General features: G+C 34.8%; 1 protein-coding gene across 7 annotated transcripts in view; it reads left to right on the forward strand.

The window, feature by feature from the left end:
- Positions 1-20,877, forward strand: part of CCDC172 (coiled-coil domain containing 172) — a 61,765-nt gene that overhangs the window by 21,783 nt on the left and 19,105 nt on the right. For 4 of the 7 annotated variants that reach the window (XM_054436452.1, XM_054436457.1, XM_054436453.2 and 1 more), the window contains exons 4-7: positions 699-815; positions 1,958-2,123; positions 17,372-17,473; positions 17,828-17,930. In XM_054436452.1, the coding sequence (XP_054292427.1) occupies positions 699-815; positions 1,958-2,123; positions 17,372-17,473; positions 17,828-17,930 (488 nt within the window). The remainder of the gene's footprint in view (positions 1-698; positions 816-1,957; positions 2,124-17,371; positions 17,474-17,827; positions 17,931-20,877) is intronic. The other 3 variants (XM_054436455.1, XM_054436456.1, XM_054436454.1) reach the window with 2 other exon arrangements.

The raw sequence follows: 20,877 nt of genomic DNA on the forward strand, positions 1-20,877 counted from the left end.
TTTTTAGCTTTCATATATTAAAGCTTCCTGACTTCGTTTCAATATTCATCTCTCAGGAGATGTTATTTTTTAAGGTCCAAATGAAATAACAGTTGCATGTCTAACATTAATGTTTATTATACCTTTTGCTACTTAGAACCAAATGAAGTATTAAAATAAAAAATGAGTTCTCAAAACCCATTTAAGGTCTTTAGCAGACTCGTTTTTTATTTGATATAACTATAACCATGGGACTGGGTTTTTGCCTCTGCTTTGTAGATTTTATCTTATTATTTTATTAGTTATATTATGTACATGATTTATTCATTCATATATTCCTTATAAACTGTGAAAATAGAAACTTATTATCGAAAAACAAACAGTCTTAAAGCAGATTTCAATGTGTGTATTCAAAAAGCGTTAGTACCTAAGCTAAGAATTCTTCTAGGTATTGAGAGGAAAAAGAAAGCACATTCTCTGCCCTTGAGGAGCCTATAGTCTTATTGGGGGAAGAGATTATAAAATTGTAACTATAAAGTACTTAAAAAATAATACAAGATAGTGTATATAAAATAAGATGTTTGATGCTAATTTTATTTTGCATGTTAAAGATTAATACAGAATATATTTTATACTAGACAAATCTGTTCTGTTACCTAAGGCACTCTAAAATGTCTAATTAATTGTTTTATTCTGATTTCTGCTTTTGTACTTTGAAGGTTCAACAGTTTTTTGAAAAATCCTTCCTCTTACAGCTTTTTAAAGCTCATGAAAATGCCTTAGAAAAACAGTACAGTGAAATTACAAACCATAGGAATATGCTTCTTCAAACTTTTGTAAGTTTCCAGCCACCTAGAAAAATCTATTTAACTAATTATGTAAAAAAGTATTCAAATATACTTAAGCATACTTTTAGAAAATTATCCATGTGCATATTAGCAGGTAGTACTGCTCAGATACAGGAAAGTATTAAGTGCTATTTAAAACCAATTGGTAGAGTAATACAGTTTGAAAGAAGTGTATGGGTAGGGATGTAATATAGCAATTATTTTCAGTTGTAATAAGCACAAAAGAAACAGTGGAACTGATTTGAATTGCTCAAGCATTGAGACCTTGGATAAAATCCTTTTGAAAGGCAGAAAGTTTCACACTTTAGGCATATTACTGGCTAAAAGGATGGATATTGTTAATCTTTTTCTGTTAACCCAGAGCCAACAGCCTGAGCAATAGTTTTGAATGACAGGGCCAATTTAGAAATATGACTTGTGATTAATTGACATTTTAAAGAAAATACATTTAAAGATATTAAAAATACATATCTGAAGTCAGAACCAACACCCTTGGTTCTGACATAGCTTAGAAAAATATGGTAATGTTTATATTCTAGCATTGTCAAAGAGTTTAGGTTTTTGCATTGTCCACAGTTTTTGGAAATTCTTATTTCTCTGTCACATTGGTACTTCATAAAATGTAAACTATTATTTAAAACTGATTTTGAAGTGAATATATAATTTTGCTTTCATCATCCACATTTTAAAAGGTTTTCTTGGCTATCCTTGTTTGTTTGTTTGTTTTCCTGTAAAGCAGTAATTCCTTTAAGTGTAAATTTTAGTTTTTCGGTTTGGCCATTTAATTACTTTACTCTCCAGTTTTATATTATAATTATAAAATGTAATATGATTCTGAATTTTAATACACAAATAAACAGATATAATGATGAGTGGTAGAATATCTACCTCAATAATTCTCCCAAAACTTTTAAGATTAAATCTTTCATCTGAAGATAGTTGTTAACTATATAATAGCTTCAGTTTTTTATTAATATTACTACGAGAAAAAAACATTTTTGCCATAATACCAGGAAGTATAACTATATACTTTCATTGTTAATAATTCCAAATGATTATATTTTAAATAATTAAGGAAAAATATTATTGCAACTAACACCTATATTTGATCTTTTATTTATGTTTTTCAGGAGGCTATAAAGAAACAAATGATAGAGGAGGAAGACAAATTTATTAAGGAAATTACAGACTTTAATAATGAGTATGAAATAACAAAGAAAAGAGAGCTTTTGATGAAAGAAAATGTCAAGATTGAAATATCTGACTTAGAAAACCAAGCAAACATTTTGAAAAGTGGTATGAATAAATATTATCACCTCATTGTCTTGCATTAATGAAAATAACTTATTTTGAATGAATGAATTTTCCAAAAATTTAACTTTTTCATGAGCAAATTGGGTTATTGCATAGTGATTCTTTTACTTTTATTGATCTAATGAAGATGTATCTTCTATTGTGAGCAGTTTCAAATGATTTAGAAGTACATGTGACATGAGCATTTGGTCATTCATTTAATAAATAAATATCTGTTATGTGATAGGCACTGTTCTAGGTCTTGAAGATATAACAATAAAAAGTGGAGGAAAAAAATATGTAAGCAGACATTTACAGCACATTGTGATGGAAGCTACAGTAGGGGTTAGGATTGGTGCCATAATCCTCTAACAATCCAGTAGAAGCTAGGAAATAAGTTTACACAGTGGAGTGGAGAGAGTTTTATTTCAGGAACACTAGTGAAGGTTTGGGTCTGTGTCCCCACGCAAATGTCATGTCAAATTGTAATCCTTAATGTTGGAGGTTGGGCCTGGTGGGAGGTGATTGGCTCATGGGGGCAGGTTTCCGCTTTGGTGCTATTCTCATGACATTGAGTGAGTTATCGTGAGATTTGGTGGTTTAAAAGTATGTAGCACCTCCTGCTTCTCTCTGTTCTTCCTGCTCTGGCCATGTAAGATGTTCCCGCTTCCCCTTTGCCTTCCACCATGATTTTAAGTTTTCTGAGGCCTCCCCAGCCATGTTCCCTCTATAGCTTCCAGAACCATGAGCTAAGTAAATCTCTCTTCTTTTTTTTTTTTTAATGAATTACCCAGTCTTGGGTAGTTCTTTATAGTAGTGCAAGAATGGACTAATGCAACTAGTATGTGGGTTATTGCAGTCTTTGATAAGATCCTGAATTAAAGCAGTTGCCAAATAGGGAAAGTCAAGGATAAATCAGTTTTCCAACTTCAGAGATTCTATTATAGCATTAGCTTAATGTCCAGTATTTCCTCATCTAAACTAGGTTCAATTGCACATGAGGCTCCTTGGATGTAGTTGCTTATGTAACTCCTTGAGTACATGTCTTCTTGATCTGAAGACCTCAGCCAAAGAAACAGTTGCCCTTCACATTCCCAATATACTATGGTGAGATAGGCATAGGATAATCACTAGTGACACTTCTGTTCAGAAAGCGGAAAAACTGGAGTCATTGTTACATAGCAATTCTGAAATTGAGCCAAGCAAGTATTGGACTTCCCTTGATTAGGACTCAGTCATCCTCCCTCCTGGGAATGATTCCCCATGACTCTTGGCACTACTCTCTGTGCTCCTATTTCCCTTCTCTGGTCATTCCTTTTTTTTTTTTTTTTTTTTTAAACATATATATATAAAAGATAGCTGGTGTTTGCAATTGTCCTTCTCTGCCTGCTTCCATTCTGTAAAAGTTGCATATCACTCCTTTTTTTTACTGCCTCTGTCCATTTCAGTCCAAGCTCACTGTGTTTATGTAAATACAGTGCTCTTAAAAACTTTGTGGGTCTCACATGAATCCTACTGAGGCTCATTTCATTAGGGAAAAGCCACCACTACAAATTTCTTTGAGATAAGCCCTTTTATACTTTGGCCTTTTGCTAAAACTACTGAGACAATATTCTTAAACTTCTTGGCCCTATATGGCCCTATAGTTTGAATGGCTCTATAGTTTGACTGAATGGTTCTCTGAGGCATCACCTTGGATTTTTCTGAGGTCATAGGAAAGGGTTTTTAATTTACATGCTAGATTTAGTCTTTATGATTTCTTAAGAATATTGGATTTTTTCTTTACCCTCAAGACATTTCTTAGTGGTGAGAATGAAGGCAAGGAGGGCATCTTGTAGTAAGGCTACCAAAGTTGTTTATTTTAATTCCAGAACAACCATTAAGGAAAGAATCCAAAAACAAATAGCTAAAAGGACAATATAGAAATTAAAAAGACAGCCTAAAATATACATTTAATCTGAAAGAAAGTGGGAAAGGGAAAGAGGGGAACAAAAACACAGAACAGACAGAAAACTAATAATAAAATGATACACTTGAATCCATTTGCAATCATGCATCACTTTAATAATGGGGATATGTTCTGAGAAATGCATTCTTAGTCAGTATCATCGTGTGAACATCATAGATTGTACTTACACAAACCTGGATGGGATAACCTATTACACACCTGGGCTATATGGTATAGCCTATTGCTCCTAGGCTGTAAGCCTGTACTCAATGTTACTGTACTGAAGACTGTAGGCAGTTGGAACACAATGGCAAGTATTTGTCTACCTAAACATATATAAATCTAGAAAAAGTACAGCAAAAATACAGTATAAATGATTTGAAAAATCTCTATAGGGCACCTTTACAGGGTATTTACCATGAATGGAGCTTGTAGAACTGGAAGTTGCTCTGGGCGAGTCAGTGAGTGAATGGTGTGTGAATGTGGAGGCCTAGAACATTACTGTACACTACTGTAAACTTTATAAACACTGTGTATTTAGGCTACACTAAGTTTGTAAAAAGAATTTTTCTTCAAAAGTAAATTAACATTAACTTCAGCTTACTGTAACTTTTTTACTTTATAAACCTTTTATTATTTTTGACTCTTCTAATAACACTTAGTTTAAAACACATATTGTATGAATATACAAAAAATTTTTTTCTTTATATCCTTATTCTACAACTTTCTTCTATCTTAGAAATTATTTTTTTACTTGAAACTAAAAAAAAAAAAAAAAAACCTAAAACACAAACATGCACATTAGGCCTACACAGAGTCAGGATCATCAATATCACTATCTTCCACCTCTACATCTTGTCCCACTGGAAGGTCTTCAGGGACATGGAGCTATCATCTTCTATGAGAACAATGCATTTGTATATGGAAATACAAATGACTTACAAAATCAAAACAATTTTAAAAAGAATAAAATTTAAGGATTTATATTCTGTGATTTCAAAATTTACTCTAATTCTATAGTAATCAAGATAATGTGTCACTGCCTTAAAAATAGGCATATAAATAGCTGGAACAGAAGAAAGTACAGAAATAGAAATGCATGTTGTCAACTGGTTTTCAACAAAGATAGAAAGGCAGTTCAGTGGGAAAAGGAAAGTATTTTCAATAAGTGGTGCTGGAAGAATTGGACATCCATTGCAAAACAATGATCCTTAACTCTTCACACCGTATTATAAATTAACTCAAAATAGGCATACACCTAGACACAAAAGCTAAAATTATGAATTTCCTAGAAGAAAACATAGGAGAAAATCTTTCCCATCTTGGAATAGGCAATGATTTCTTAGATGGGAGACAAGAATCATGAATCGTAAAAAGAAAAACAGATTTAAAATAAATTGAAAAGACACTTAAGAAAATTAGAAGACAAACAACAGTCTTGGAGAGAATATTTGCACTAAATACATCTTCCAATGTACTGTTATCCAGAACATAATGAACTCTAACAACTTAAAAAATAAGAAGGGCAAAAAGCCAATTATAAAAGGGAAAAAAGTTGAACTTCACAATAGAGTACTAATGGCCAATGAACATGTGAAAAGATACTCAATATCTTTAGTCATTTGGAAAATACAAATTAAAACGGCAGTGATATATCACTGTATATCCACTTAATTAAAGTTAAAAAGACTGACCATACCAAATGTTGCTGAGAATGTGGAGCATCTGATACTCGTATGGTAGTGATGGGAATGTAAAATGAATGGTACAATCACTTTAGAAAATTCTTTTGCAGTTTCTTAACAAGCTAAATGTACATTTACCATACAGCCCAGCCACTCCACAATGAGATACTCCAGAGGAATGAAACCTATATCCTAACGTTTTGGCAGTTTTATTCACAGTAGTCAAAAACTGAACATAAATGTCCGTTAAGAAGTGAATGGTTTCGGAGGCCGAGGTGGGCGGATCACAAGGTCAGGAGTTTGAGACCAGCCTGGCCAACATAGTGAAACCCCGTCCCTACTAAAACTACAAAAAATTAGTCGGGCATGGTGGCGGATGCCTGTAATCCCAGCTACTCAGGAGGCTGAGGCAGGAGAATGGCTTGAACCCAGGAGGCGGAGGTTGCAGTGAGCCGAAATCGCGCCATTGCACTCCAGCCTGGGTGACAGAGTGAGACTTAGTCTCAGAAAGAAAAAAAAAAAAGGAAGTGAATGGTTAAACAAAATTGACATATCTGTGCAATGGAATACTTGGCAATAAAAATGACTAATTCTACTGACGCACTACATGTACCTATTTCAAAATAATATGGTGATTAAAAGAAGCTAGACACGTGCAAACTAACCTACAGCAATAGCAAGCAAGATCAATGGTTGCCTGGGTCAAAATGGAACTGTGAAGGGTCACAAAGAATCTTTTGGGGTTGATAGAAATGTACAGTTTCTTGCCTGTGGGCATTTCATAGGTGTCAGTGACTGTCAAAAGTCATGAAACTGTATGCTCTAAATGAATATACTTTATGTAAATTATTCCTCTATAAAATTAAGAAAAAAAAAGTCCCTGATATCACAAATACTATCGGAGCCCTCTAGTTTAGTTCCCTTTTTCCAGAAATATGGATTTATTTTAAAAGATTTGTTTTCAGAGTACCTGATATTGTTGATTTTTTATTCTTTCAGAAAGTCTGTTTCTAGGTATTTCATAACATTTTCATATAAAACTTTAATCTTTTTAATAGCAGGGACTTTATTTTGATTAATGTGCTGGCCCCAACAGTATGAATGAGATAATAATAAATTGATGACTGCTTCAAAAGGAGAAGCACAAGATGATATGAGAACATGTATAAGTAGACTTAAACTGGACTAGGAAGTTAAGGAAGATTTCCTTGAACGAGTTGCCTTCAGACTGAGGTCTGAAGAATGATACTGATTAGCCAAGTGAGAGATTTGAGTATAGATGTCAATTAGATAGTTGTAATTTAAGTCAAGAGCTCAGAGATAGTTCTGGGCTAGAGCTATTAAATTTTGGGACTCACCTAGAGAGAATGTATTGAAAGAAAATGGACAGTACCCTGCAGAACCTCAGGATTTTCAAAAACTTGAGTGAAGAGTCTAAGAAAGCTTCATGAAAGATGGGCAGAACACGTTACTGAGTGGAGTTGACGTCACCTAGGGAGAGTGTATTTGAAGGCATGATCAACCCATTTTGATTGGTGCTGAGCTGTCAACTAGAATAAGGACTAAGAAGCAGCAATCAGAGGTCATTGGTGGCCTTCAGGAAAGGGAGCAGACTGAGGTAATAAGCAGGGCAAAAGCCAAATTGTAAGGAGTTGAGCAGAAGGAAGAACAGAAATGGGATATCTATTAATAAAATTCATTACATTAATAGATTACAGTTGGAAAAGCATATGATTGTTTTTAAAAAGGCGATGTAGGGGGAAGGAGGGAAAAATGGTGGAGGAGAGGTGAAAGGAGAGGAAGAAGGAGAGAGAGAGCTTCACTCTGACATCATGATTAACAGTGAAACTCTAGAAGTATTTCCATAAAGGTTAGTAATAAGGGAGGGTATCCAATATCATCACTATTATATAACAGTGTTCTAAAAGTATCTGCCAGTAAAATTAGAAACACAGTAAATATTGGAAAACAAAGAAAAAACTGTCATTAGTTGAAGCTGATACAACTTGATTTCACTGGGTTTTCTATGTTTAGTTGTATCCTCCACCATTCTTCCCTCCCTCCCACTACATCTCCTTTTTGAGACATTCATATTTCCAACTGTAATCTATTGATGTAATAAATTTTATTTATATATATCCTATCACTAACTTTACTTAGCTGTGCACTCTTAGTCTTCTAATGTATTACTGAATTTTATTTGATAACATCTTTAAGATTTTTGCATCAGTATATGTGAGATTCATCTTTGTGTGTGTATTATGTTGATTTCACAAAAAGCGTACTGATACTTTCTTCTTTCTCTGCTTGGAAAAATATACATACTATAATTATCTATTCATTCAGGGTTCAAAAGAATTAACCTATGAAACTGTTTGTGGCTACTCTTCTTGGTGGTGGTGGTGGTGGAGAAAGAAGTTGTTCAAATTTTAAGCAGATATTAGACTGTTGACTTCCCAGAGCAGTTTAGCTTCCATTTGTCTTCTTACCTGTCAGTGTTTGCTCTTCCATTCCCACTTCTAATTCGTGCCACCACATCTGTTATTTTCTGGCATTTGACTTTTCTCCTTTTTCTTCCTTCATTCTGACCTTGCCCACTGAGCTTTTAGCCCATAACTATGATTAGTCAGCCAGTTTCATTGGGTTTTGAATAATCTCCATTTTTAACTTCATAGCCATTTTTATATTTATACTATTTTCTGCTACTTAGTGTTTTTTTCCGACTGCCAGATATTATCTTTGATTTATTATTTTTTAACCACAGGATTGGAGCGTATTCTTACTCCTTGAGATTGCCAAAATGTGAACATCCATTTTTAAAAAAGATATTATTAATACTGTACTATTGTATTAAGCCTCTTAGGTTATATTCTGTTTAAATATGGCAAACCAAGCTTTTCAACCTGTTTTGCCATCCCTGCAGCATCTAGCGCCTCTCCACCTTCCAGCCTCACCCAGCAGCTTCTTTGTGCTAAAGGCATGGTGCCCTCTTTTGTGTTCCTAGATTGTACCCCACTTCCTCCTGCCTCAGGACTGTTGACTGTGTTCTATTTGGAATACTTTGTTAATCCTTTATCTAGTTTATGGGTCCCCAACCCCTGGGCCAGTACTGATCCATGGCCTGTTAGGAAGCAAGCCACAAAGCAGGAGGTGAGTGGTGGGTGAGTGAGCAAAGCTTCATCTGTATTTACAGCAACTCCCCATCACTCACATTACCACCTGAGCTCTACCTCCTATCAGATCAGCAGCAGTTATTAGATTCTCGAGCATAAACCCTCTTGTGAACTGTGCATGTGAGGGATGGAGATTGCATGCTCCTTATGAGAATCTAATGGCTGATGATTTGCCACTGTCTCCCATCACCCCCAGATGGGATGATCTAGTTGCAGGAAAACAAGCTCAGGGATCCCACTGATTCTACATTATGGTGAGTTGTGTGATTATTTCATTATAGATTACAATGTAATAAAAATAGAAATAAAGTGCACAATAAATGTAATGCAATTGAACCGTCCTGAAGCCACCCCTCTCCCTCCCCCGGTCCATGGAAAAATTGTCTTCCACAAAAACAGTCCCTGGTGCCAAAATGGTTGGGGACCAGTGATCTAGTTAACTTCATCGTTCTTCTGATCTCAGCTCAAATGTTACATCCTCAGGAAATCCTTCCGTGATACTCCACCCTCCCAATTCCATATTAGGTCAGCTCTTCTGGTTATATTCTCTCAATGCCCTCTATGCTTTTTCTTCAAAGCATTGTAATTACACACTTGTATGATTATTTGATTCCTGTCTGTTTCTTCCACTAAAGTATAAACTTTCACAGAGAGAGGAACTACATTTGCTTACAAATGTATTTCTGAAATGTGCTTAGTTTATTCACTCATTCAGTAATACTTGTGCACTTTTTGTGTATCAGGCATTGTTATAGGACCTGGTGTTACTGTAGTGACCAAGAAAAGAAGAAAAAAATCCCTGCCCTCATGGAGCCTACATTCCAGTATGAGAGAGGGAGGGAGTGGAGAAAAATAAGGGAGGGAAGAGGGATAGATAGGTAAGGGGTGGGGTTGCAGTGGGGTGTGTGGTACAGTTTTACATAGATGTCCAGGGAAAGCCTCATTGATAAGGCGAGTTTTGAATAAGACCTGAAAGAGGTAAGGGAATAAACCAAGTGAATACCTGGGGGAATATCATTTCACAGAGAAGGAATAGCTGATGCAAATCACCTGAAGGGAGATTGTGCCTAATCATTTTTTGAGAAAAAGCAGAGCGTAAGGCATTTAGAGTAAAAGGAGAGGTCATGAGATCAGAGAGGTGACAGGAATCCAGATCTTTTAAAACCTTGTGGGTCATTCTAAAGACTTACTGAAGTGAGATCAGAAGCCATTGGAGGACTTAAGCAAAAGAGCGAAGGGTCTCACATTTGAATAGGATTACTTTGACTGCTATTGAGAACACACTTAAGGGAGGTAAAAGCAGAAACAGAAACCTAGAAGACAGTGGCCGTAATCCAGAGGAGAGATGATGAGCAGTTGGATCAGGGATGCAGCATAGAAGTGGTAAGTGGTATTCAGGTTCTAAATATGTTTTGAAGGTAGCAAGCAGGATTTCAAGATGGACTTGATGTGGAATATGAGAGAAAGAAGTGTTAAGGTTGACTTTAAGGTTTTTGGCCTGAGAAACTAGAAATGTGGAATAATTGATACTCAATATATCTGTTGTGAAATGACTGAATATTTATTTTAAACATTTGGTAATTCATAGATAAAACAGGTCATCATTTTTGGCTTCAAAATAATGGTTGTCATAATGTTTTTCTCAAAATGTTCCTCTTACTCATTTCTCTGAGTTGTTGAATTCATTTTTCTTAGATGTGAGATAAGCAACATATGACACTTTTTCTTTGCTTGGCAATATCCTTTAATGATTGGCAATGTACATATGAGGAAGACAATTCACATGTTAAAAGATGTAAATTAATTTTGATTGTCTTAGTTGGTTTAATATTCATAACCATAAAAGCTAGCTGTTGATTAGAACATTGTGGGTTTTAGGCCGCGGAGGAAATTAAAAAGTGATTACCACATCAATTATACCTAAATAAAGCTGTAAATAAAAATAAGAATAAAATAATAGTGAGGCAATAAACAAGTAGGAAAAAAAGTTATCACCACAAACACAGTGTTTATTTTTTTCTGTTCTATAAGCCTCATAAGAAATTGGCATATTTGTTTTATTTTTTTTCTTTAAAGGATTAATCTTTAGACTTACCTTTTTCATTTAGCCTAAAGTGTCAGGATTAAGAAAGATATATTTCAGACATATTTAAATCCAATATTTCTCCATCATTCTTGCCTAAGTTTTACAAAGATTTTCTTGTCATAGAATGTCTGATAAATCGATTAATAATGAATAAAATATTGTATCTTTTTTAATCTGTTGAATATTGTGTTATGGTATCCTGGATTCCCTCTATTAAATATTAGTATGTAGTTATATTTATATTTCAAACTTTTGTTTATTAAGGGACCAGAAGGATAAACATGAACGTATTTTCTTTTCATTGAATTGTCCACTTTCAGTTACCTACACTAGCGGACAAAAACATTGTGAATAATCAAAAATATTTAAAGTCAATTATACGATTTATTTCAGTTTTGTTCAACATGCTTTTTTGAGCATCTGCTGTATATACTACACCAGGCACTGTTCAGAAATTGGGATTTAAAGATGAATGAGGCATAGTTCCTGTTTTCAAGGAGCTTGTGATCTAATGTGGAAGAGAGACAAGTAAAAGGATAATTTAAATATTATGTGGAGAACTTTTACTTATCGTCATGAGGAATAATTTTATGGAATTTTCCCTTCTATCACAACTAAAAGACTGGAGAAAATAATATGAAAAACTACTTTTAGATATTGAGGACAAGAGAGTACAGGACCATGATCCCTGAGAGAAGGGAAACAAATGAGGTAAGCCCTGATTGCCCAAGCCTTCTCACTGATTACAGTTTTTGGATAGTAGCACTGGGAGGAGGAACTTAAGCAATGCAAAATGGTCTGAGTTGAGGAAACAAAGATTTGAATTTAGGGAGGCCAAGTTAGCTAGAATTTTCAGGACAATGTACTTGAGAGGACAGATCCACACAGAGAAAAAGCTCCGGAAATCTGGATGGAGATCCTCTTCAGTCTTTGGATGTACTCGAACCTGTGTATACAGACAGGAAACTCCACTGGGCTGAGTAAAGAAAAACTACTGGGGAGCAATAAGGTGGACAATTCTAAGAGCTCATATGGGAATGGAAGACATTCATGTTCCATCTTGTCACAATAGAAATATTTCATTAAACAGAAGAGTTCTGCCTTAATAGAAGGATTAAATTAAATTAAATATTCTTCTAGATCTAACTTAAAAAAATTTTATAAACAAGATTTGAACATGACCCATAAGTAGCTTACCTGCCTGCTAAAACAAACATCAACATCCTTTATGGGAAGATAGCAAAACTCATTTAACAAAATAGTAAACACAATGTCCGGTATACAGTAAAAAATTACTAGACATGTAAAGAAGCAGCAAATTATAACTCAGAGCAAGGAGGAAATTTGGTCAATAGTAACATACCTAGAAATGATATAGATGATGCAATTAGAAGGAAAAATAATTAAAGCTTTTAGAAATATTCTAAATATACTCAAGGACATGAACATAATGAGGAACTAAATGGAAGATATAAAAATAACCAAAGACACAGAAGAAATATTTGACAAAATTCAACAACTTTCATGATAAAACCACTCAATAAACTAGGGATAGAAGGGACTTTCCTCAATCTGATAGAGGTCAACTATAGAAAAACCCACAGCTAATGTCATTCTTAATGATAATGGAATGAATATTTCCCCTCTAAGATCAGGAACAAGACAAGGATATTTATTTTTACAACTTCTAATCAACATTATAGTGGGGGTTTTAGGCACAGCAATTAGGAAAAAAAAAAAAGAGAAGAAGAAAAAGCATCCATATTGGAAAGGAAGAGGTAAAGCTATCTCTATTCAAAGATAACATGATCTTGTATATAGAAAACCTAAGGAATCTACAGGAAAACTATTAGAGCTAATAAACAAGGCTGGGCACAGTGGCTCATGCCTGTAATCCCAGCACTTTGGGAGGCCAAGGTGGGTGGATCACGAGGTCAGGAGATCAAGACCATCCTGGCTAACATGGTGAAACCCCGTCTCTACTCAAAATACAAAAAATTAGCCGGGTGTAGTGGTGGGTGCCTGTAGTCCCAGCTACTCAAGAGGCTGAGGCAGGAGAATGGCATGAACCCGGGAGGTGGAGCTTGCAGTGAGCCGAGATCGCGCCACTGCACTCCTGCCTGGGCGACAGAGCGAGACTCCATCTCAAAAAAAAAAAAAAAAAAAGAATAAATGTGTACATCCACCTCATACCATACACAAATATTAACTCAAAATGGATCAGACAGCTAAATGTAAGAGCTAAAAATGAAAAACTCTTATAAGAAAATACGGGTGTAACTCTTCATGAGCTTGGATTAGGGAATGGTTTATTTTAGATATGCGCAAGCAATAAAGTATAGATAAATTGGACTTCATCAAAGTTAAAAACTCTTGTTTCAAAGGATACTATCAAGGAAGTGAAAAGACGACCACAAAATGGGAGAAAATATTTGCAAATCATATATAAGGGACTTGTATCCAGAATATATTAAAAACTCTTACAACTTAATAAAAAGATAACCCAATTTAAAAATGGACAAAGGAATTAAATAGACATTTCCCAAAAAAGCTATACAAAGCCACTTCCAGTAGGGGCTTGTCTTCCAGGACAAGATATGGAGGAGAAAGACAGTGGTATTGATGATCCTGACCTTGTGTAGGCCTAGCCTAATTATATGTGTTTGAGTCTAAATAGTTTAAAAAGAAAGAAAATATTTTTATACAACTGTACGATGTATTTTTTTGAGCAACATGAAAAGTTGCTCACATTATTAGTTATCAGGGAAAGGCAAATCAAGACCACAATGAGATACCACTAGTGTGGCTATAATAAAGGTGGACAGCAATAGTGTTGGCAAGAATATGGAGAAATTGGAGAAATGTAAAATGATGCAACTGCTTTGGAAGCAGTTTGGCCATTTCTCAAAGCATTAAACCTAGAGTTACTATATGATTCAATGATTCCACTTCTAGGTATTTAAGAGAATTGCAAACATGTCCACACAAGACCTTGTACAGTCGTGCACCACATAACGGCATTTCAGTCAATGAAAGACCATGTATGATAGTGGTGCAATAAGATTATAATGAAGCTGAAAATATTCCTATTGCCTAGTGACATTGTGGCACAACATATTACATGTTTTTGTGATCGCAGTGTAAACAAACCTATTGTGCTGCCAGTCATATAAAAGTATAGCACATACAATTATGTATAGTATATAATACTTGCTAAAGATAATAAATGACTATGTTACTGGTTTATGTATTATACTTTTTATAATTGTTATTTAGAGTATATTCCTCCTACTTATTAAAAAAAGTTAACTGTAAAAAAAAGTTAACTGTAAAACAGCCTCAGGCAGGTCCTGTAAGAATTATTCTAGAAGGCATTGTTATCATAGAAGATGACAGCTCCGGGTCAGGCATGGTGGCTCACGACTGTAATCCTAGCACTTTGGGAGGCTGAGGCAGGCAGATTGCCTGAGCTCAGGAGTTTGAGACCAGCCTGGGCAACACGGTGAAACCCTGTCTCTAGTCTCTACTAAAATACAAAAAATTAGCCGGGCATGGTGGCATGCACCTGTAATCCCAGCTACTTGGGAGGCTGAGGCAGGAGTATTGCTTTAACCCAGGAGGCGGAGGTTGCAGTGAGCTGAGATCATGCCACTGCACTCCAGCCTGGACGACAGAGCGAGACTCCATCTCAAAAAATAATAGTAACAATAAATAAAAGAAGATGACAGTTCCATCCATGTTATTGCCCCTGAGGGCCTTCCAGTAGGGGCTTGTCTTCCAGGACAAGATGTTGTGGAGGTGAAAGATAGTGGTATTGATTATCCTGACCTTGTGTAGACCTAGGCTAATTGTGTGTATTTGTGTCTTCGTTTTTTACAAAAAAAGCGTAAGAAGTAAAAAATAATATATTTTACAACTGTACTGTATATTTGTTTTAAGCTAAGTGTTATTACAAGTCAAAATGTTTTTAAAAAGTTAATTTAAAAAGTTAAAGTGAAAGTTAATTTATTATCGAAAAAAGAAAAATATTTTTAAAGTAGTGTAGCCTAAGTGTAGTGTTGATAAAGTCTAGAGCAGTGTACAGTAATATCGTGGGCCTATGCGTTCACTCACTACTCACTCATCGACTCACTCAAAGCAACTTCCAGTACTACAAGCTCCGTTCATGGTAAGTATCTTACACAGGTATACCATTTTTTATCTTTTATATTGTATTTTTGCTGTATCTTTTCTAGGTTTAGATATGTTTACATACACAAATGCTTATTACTGTGTGCCTACAGTGTTCAGTACAGTAACATGCTGTATAGGTTTGTAACCTATGAGCAATAGGCTATACAGTATAGCCTATGTGTGTAGTAGGCTACCCCATCTTAGTGAGTGTGAATACACTTGATGATGTTCTCACAACAACATAATCACATAAGGACTTTTTTCTCAGAACATATCCCTGTTGTCAAACAACACATGGCTGTACATGAATGTTCATAGCATTATTCATAGTAGCAAAAAAGGGGAAACAACCCAAATGTCAATCACGTGAGGAATCCAAAAACAAAATATGGGCATATCTATACAGTGGAATTATGTTCAGGCATCAAATAAATGAAACACTGAAACATGCTACAAAATCGGTAGTCCTTTTAATCATTATGCTAAGTGATAGAAGCCAGATGCAAAAGACCACATATTGTATGATTCCATTGTTGTGAAATGTCCAGAATAGGCAAATCTGTATAGAGAGAAAGTAGATTAGTGGTTGCCTATGGCTGGCAGAGCTAGGGGAAATTGGGAGTGACTGCTAACAGGTATGGAGTTTCTTTGGTGGGGGGAGTGAAATGTTCCAAAATTATATAATGGTAATTGGATGCACATATCTGTGAAAATACTAAAGCCCAATGAATTGTATACTTTAAAAGGATGAATTATGTGGTATGTGAATTATATATCAATAAAAACTGTAAAAGGAACCAAAGGGGCTCCAAAAGTTAGGAAATACAATATCTGGGCCAGGTGCGGTGGCTCACGCCTGTAATCCCAGCACTTTGGGAGGCCGAGGCAGGCAGAACCCGAGGTCCGGAGTTCAAGACCAGCCTGGCCAACATAGTGAAACCCCGTCTCTACTAAAAATACAAAAATTAGCCAGGCATCGTGGCAAGTGCCTGTAATCCCAGCTACTTAGGAGGCTGAGGCAGGAGAATTGCTTGAACCCGGGAGACAAAGGTTGCAGTGAGCCGAGATGGCGCCACTGCACTCCAGCCTGGGCAACAGAGCAAGACTCCATCTCAGAAAAAAAGAAAAGAAAAGAATAAGAAAAGAAAGAGAAAGGGGGGAGGAGGAAGAGGAGGGGAGAGAGGGAGGGAGGGAAGAAGGAAGGAAGGAAGGAAGGAAGGAAACCTGATATGAAAAATTTCCTGGAAGAGATTGAGAGCAGATCAGAGGCCGCAGAAGAAGAGACCAGTGAATTTAGAGATAACTTAAAAAATTGAAACACAGAGGGAAACAAAAGACTTCAAAAAACTAAAAAGCTCCTCAGAGACATGTGGAACAATACAAAAGAATCTAATAAATGTGTAAGTGGAGTTCCAGAAATTATGGCAGAAGAGAAACAATAGTTGAAAATTTAGGAGATGAGTCTTAAAGGATGAATTGGGATTTGTCATGAGAATAAAGGGAGCAAGGGCATTTTAGGTAGAAGAAACAATATTAGCAATATTGTGAAAGCCTGTAGCCATATTATGAGTACTATGCAATGTCATTTTAAATGTGTTTTAATTATAAAGGATAGTTTTCTTATTTGGAACTTTATTTCACTAAGTGATATTACATATTTTGAATTCTCTTTTGGTAGGCTAACCGTCTACTAACTTATCTTTTTGTATCCAGCTGGTGATTAATAAGTTCTGGTCAGTTTCTTAAAAAGAGTTACTAGTTGGCCAGGGGAAGCTAGTTGGGTCTTAAAATTAACTGTATGCTGCTTACATTTTTACTACATGAGAAAACGTTAATAATTGCTGACATGTAAGGCAAAGCCTAAATGCTTAAAATAGATTTTTTGCATGTGTTTATTTTTCTATTTCTTTTTAGATTTTTTAGGATTGATTTTTTTCTGTTTCTGTGAAGAATACCATTGGAATTTTCATGGGGATTGCATTGACTCTATATTACTTTGGATAGTATGGATATTTTAACAATGTTAATTCTTCCAATCCATAGACATGGATATCTTTTCACTTATTTGTGTTGTCTTCACTTTCTTTCATCTATGTTTTATAGTTTTTAGTGTACAGGTCTTTTACCTCCTTGGTTAAATTTATTTCTAAGTATTTTATTTTTGATGCTTTTGTATCTGTTTCTAGAAATGAAGTCAATGGAACATGATAGCAGCCAGTTAAATGAACTTCAAAAACAAAAGAGTGAATTGATACAAGAATTATTTACTCTCCAAAGAAAACTTAAAGGTATTACCTTCATGAGTTAGCTTATTTTGCTGATAAATACAGTTATATATGCATGGTAAGGGCATATTATTCTTTTAAAATATATTAACCTGTTGTGATATAGTGCTATTATTGGTATAAAAAAGAAATATATAAAACACTAATCAGTGTGAGATCGGATATTTTTAATGTCACAAATTTTTTAAAGATCTTTTTTGTGCATGTAATTGTTATATTGAAGTAGAAAATAAAAATCATTAATATATAAATTTTATATGCAAGCACCAAAAATTAGAGTATTGTTCTTATGAGTGAATAAAGATAATCTTTATGTTTAATTTTCAAAAGATTGCAACTATTTTTTGATTTGTTTAGTTTTTGAAGATGAAGAGAATAAATCCATTTGTACTACCAAATATCTAGAGGCAGAAAAAATAAAAATCAATGAAAAGCCTCAAAATGATGCAGAATGCTTAAGGTAAGAGTTTCCTATTATATTTTGGCATAAATCAGGTAATTTTTCAAGTTAAATAGATTTCAGTATAAAGCTAAGTGCATCAATTATTAATTTAAAGTTCCAGATGAAGACATTATTTTCTTCTCTGTGTATTCTGACACCTGCCAATAAGGAAACACTTCAGGGGCTAGAAAGTGCTACACGTAAGTTCATGATGCATTGGGTTGATGACTGATAATAGTGAAATTAATTTTATCTTTTCTTGAGACTCAGTATTTTTCACATCCCAAGAGATAAGACAACTCTCCTTTCTGTTATTCCTAACTTTTGGCGGGAAATGATTGAAATTACTTTTAATCTTTCTAGATTCCAGCGGTGGGAGGAAATCAGTCTGCTATTTTACTTGACATTTGTTACTCTGGTTTTGTTCTTAAAAAGTGAAAATGTATTTTCTGTATGGATTATTTAGATGATTTTTATGCATTTGGATAATGAATGTATGATATTTGAAGTGACATAGTCATAAACACAAGGAGAAAAGACCTCAAGTTTTAAAATTTGACTCTCATTGATTAATAATTTAGTGTTACCTTTGCTGGCTTAATTTTAAAGAAGTTCCTGTACTTTCTAGGTTTCATATAAGAAAAGAAACCTCATTACTGGATCTATGAAGAAGCAAATGAAGCCTTCTTTCACATAAATCATATAGGAAATATGTCCACTAGAGCTGAAAAAATGCTTCATATTAGCAGTGTATTACCTTAGGCAATAATTTTAGTAGATTGTGAAAAAATATTTGCAATTTAATTTTATATTAAATTTTATAAGCATAAAATATCAATCCCTTGGGTGATATGTGTGATGCAGAATGAGTTTTGATAATGACAATCTGCTCATTCATTTTTTTTTTGCACTTTTAAAAATGGTGAAGCCCACTGGTATCATTAGAGTTAGTAGTGTGAGGCCTTCCAATCTGAACTCCAGTTTTGTAGGTTTATCACTCAGTCATAAAAATGTGCTCTGGGTTAAAATTAAACACACAAAGTCTGTTAGAGAATGCTTTTTCCTTCACAAATGATGACTTAGGAAATTTGGATAGAAAGAAATATCAGTGCATATATTTAGTCCATTCATTGCCTTTTAGCAGTTATTAAATTAAATGCCAATATTTATCAATTCCTACTTTTCATTCATTGATATGTGTACTTAGTTTCCCAATTAGCATGTTTCGTAAGTTTTCCCAGGTGTGAAGGGTGAAGTCAAAGTACTGAGTATAAAGATTTTAGGAAAGAGGACTATCAGTCTTACAATTAATGCAATAACAAGAAGCTAATGATGTCAAAAAACAATAAGACATTTATTCAGCTTCACCATGAAGGCCAAAATTAAGTTGACGTTATTGAATTTTGGGATAGAATAGTCTTTTTCATCTCTGTGTTCAAATGTATATGGAATTCCATAATAGTTGCATTTCTCTTAATTTCTCAGGTTTGACTTCTAATGGAGTAGATGTTATTTTTATAGCAGGATTTCTCAAACTTGGCCTTGTTGACATTTTAGACCAGATTATTCTTTGTTGTCGGGGGCTGTTCTATGCATTGTGAGATATTTAGTAGTAACTCTGTCCTCTACCCACTAGATGCAGTAGCACCCCGCATTCACCAGTTGTGGCAACCAAAAATGTCTCCAGACATTGCAAAATGTCCGCTGGGGGAGGGGGTGGCAAAGTCCCCCCAGGTTGAGAACCAGCTTTATTTTAAGGTTATTATGACTTCTACGTTCATTAACTTTAACCAGTAAGAAAGCAATTACAGAGAAAATCTTTAATATTAATTCATTTCTATGAGCTTATTGTTTCTAGTTTTAGTAATTAGACAACCTTAATACATGTTTTATTTTGTCTATATTGAAATTCTTTTATAACGACTATGGTTCATATTTTAAAGCTTAATATGCCATGTTCAGATTATTTGTTGGACTCTATCTTGATGTTATCCATTAGTGTAGAGAACCAGTGTTTCACAGTTTAGTGGCCTCTGCTTTAGGTAACCTTTGCATTCACAATGGTTTAATGGTTCACATTCAGAATGATAATAGTCTCTGTTTTAAATAATCTGTCTCTATTTATAAATATCAAGATGTTTGTTTAATTAAAAATTCTGTTTTGAAGAGTAAGCATGTAACTAACACACATTTAAGCAGCTAACTTAGAGAATATTGCTATGATTAACACTTAAGCCACAGGTTAGGTTAATTCATCAGAAACCTCCCAAAGAGGTGTGTAATTATGACTGATCTGGTTTTTTCATATAGTGTAGGGAGAACAGAAATAATAAAGATCAGAATCTTAAGAGGCAGTAAGCATAGTGGTTAAATCCTTTTGAAACCCAGCTCTCCCTCCACTTATGGTTCTTCTTTCTTTCACTCTTTGCATCTTGCACAGTCCAGGGCACATAGTATTCAATAAATATTTGTTCTGGTAATTGAGTCTACATATAATTGAATTTTCACTACAAAATGATTAAAGTTCATCTTCATATATTTTCAGTGTTATTTGCGAAGACATGATGTATTCTAACCACTGGGAAAGTGCCACTTTGGAATGGATTATTTTCATTCCTATCTTTTTCTTCAATGTGGAAAAAGCTTTACAAGTTTAATCATGCTGACCTCCCCTTAGTCCCTCATTCCCTTATCCTAATGTGGAGAGGAGTGACACAGTCTGATCGGTGAATCTGGAAAGGCAAACTGGGAAATGTGGAGCCCAGCCCCTTTCTTTTCCCTGTCTCTTTGGAACATGGCCTGCCTCAGAGAGCATGTTTTCCCACTCTGCTTCTCCATCTCTTAAGTTTTATCATTGCTGAACTCCACAAGAGAAAGCCTGTGGGGTCCACTGCTACCTTTAATGGTGTGAGTTAAGTTAGTCTAATACCGGGGTTTGATATTAGCAAACCCTTGCCTACAGATT

The sequence above is a fragment of the Pongo pygmaeus genome, chromosome 8 (genome assembly GCF_028885625.2).
Source record: "Pongo pygmaeus isolate AG05252 chromosome 8, NHGRI_mPonPyg2-v2.0_pri, whole genome shotgun sequence".
Taxonomy (NCBI): Eukaryota; Metazoa; Chordata; class Mammalia; order Primates; family Hominidae; genus Pongo; species Pongo pygmaeus.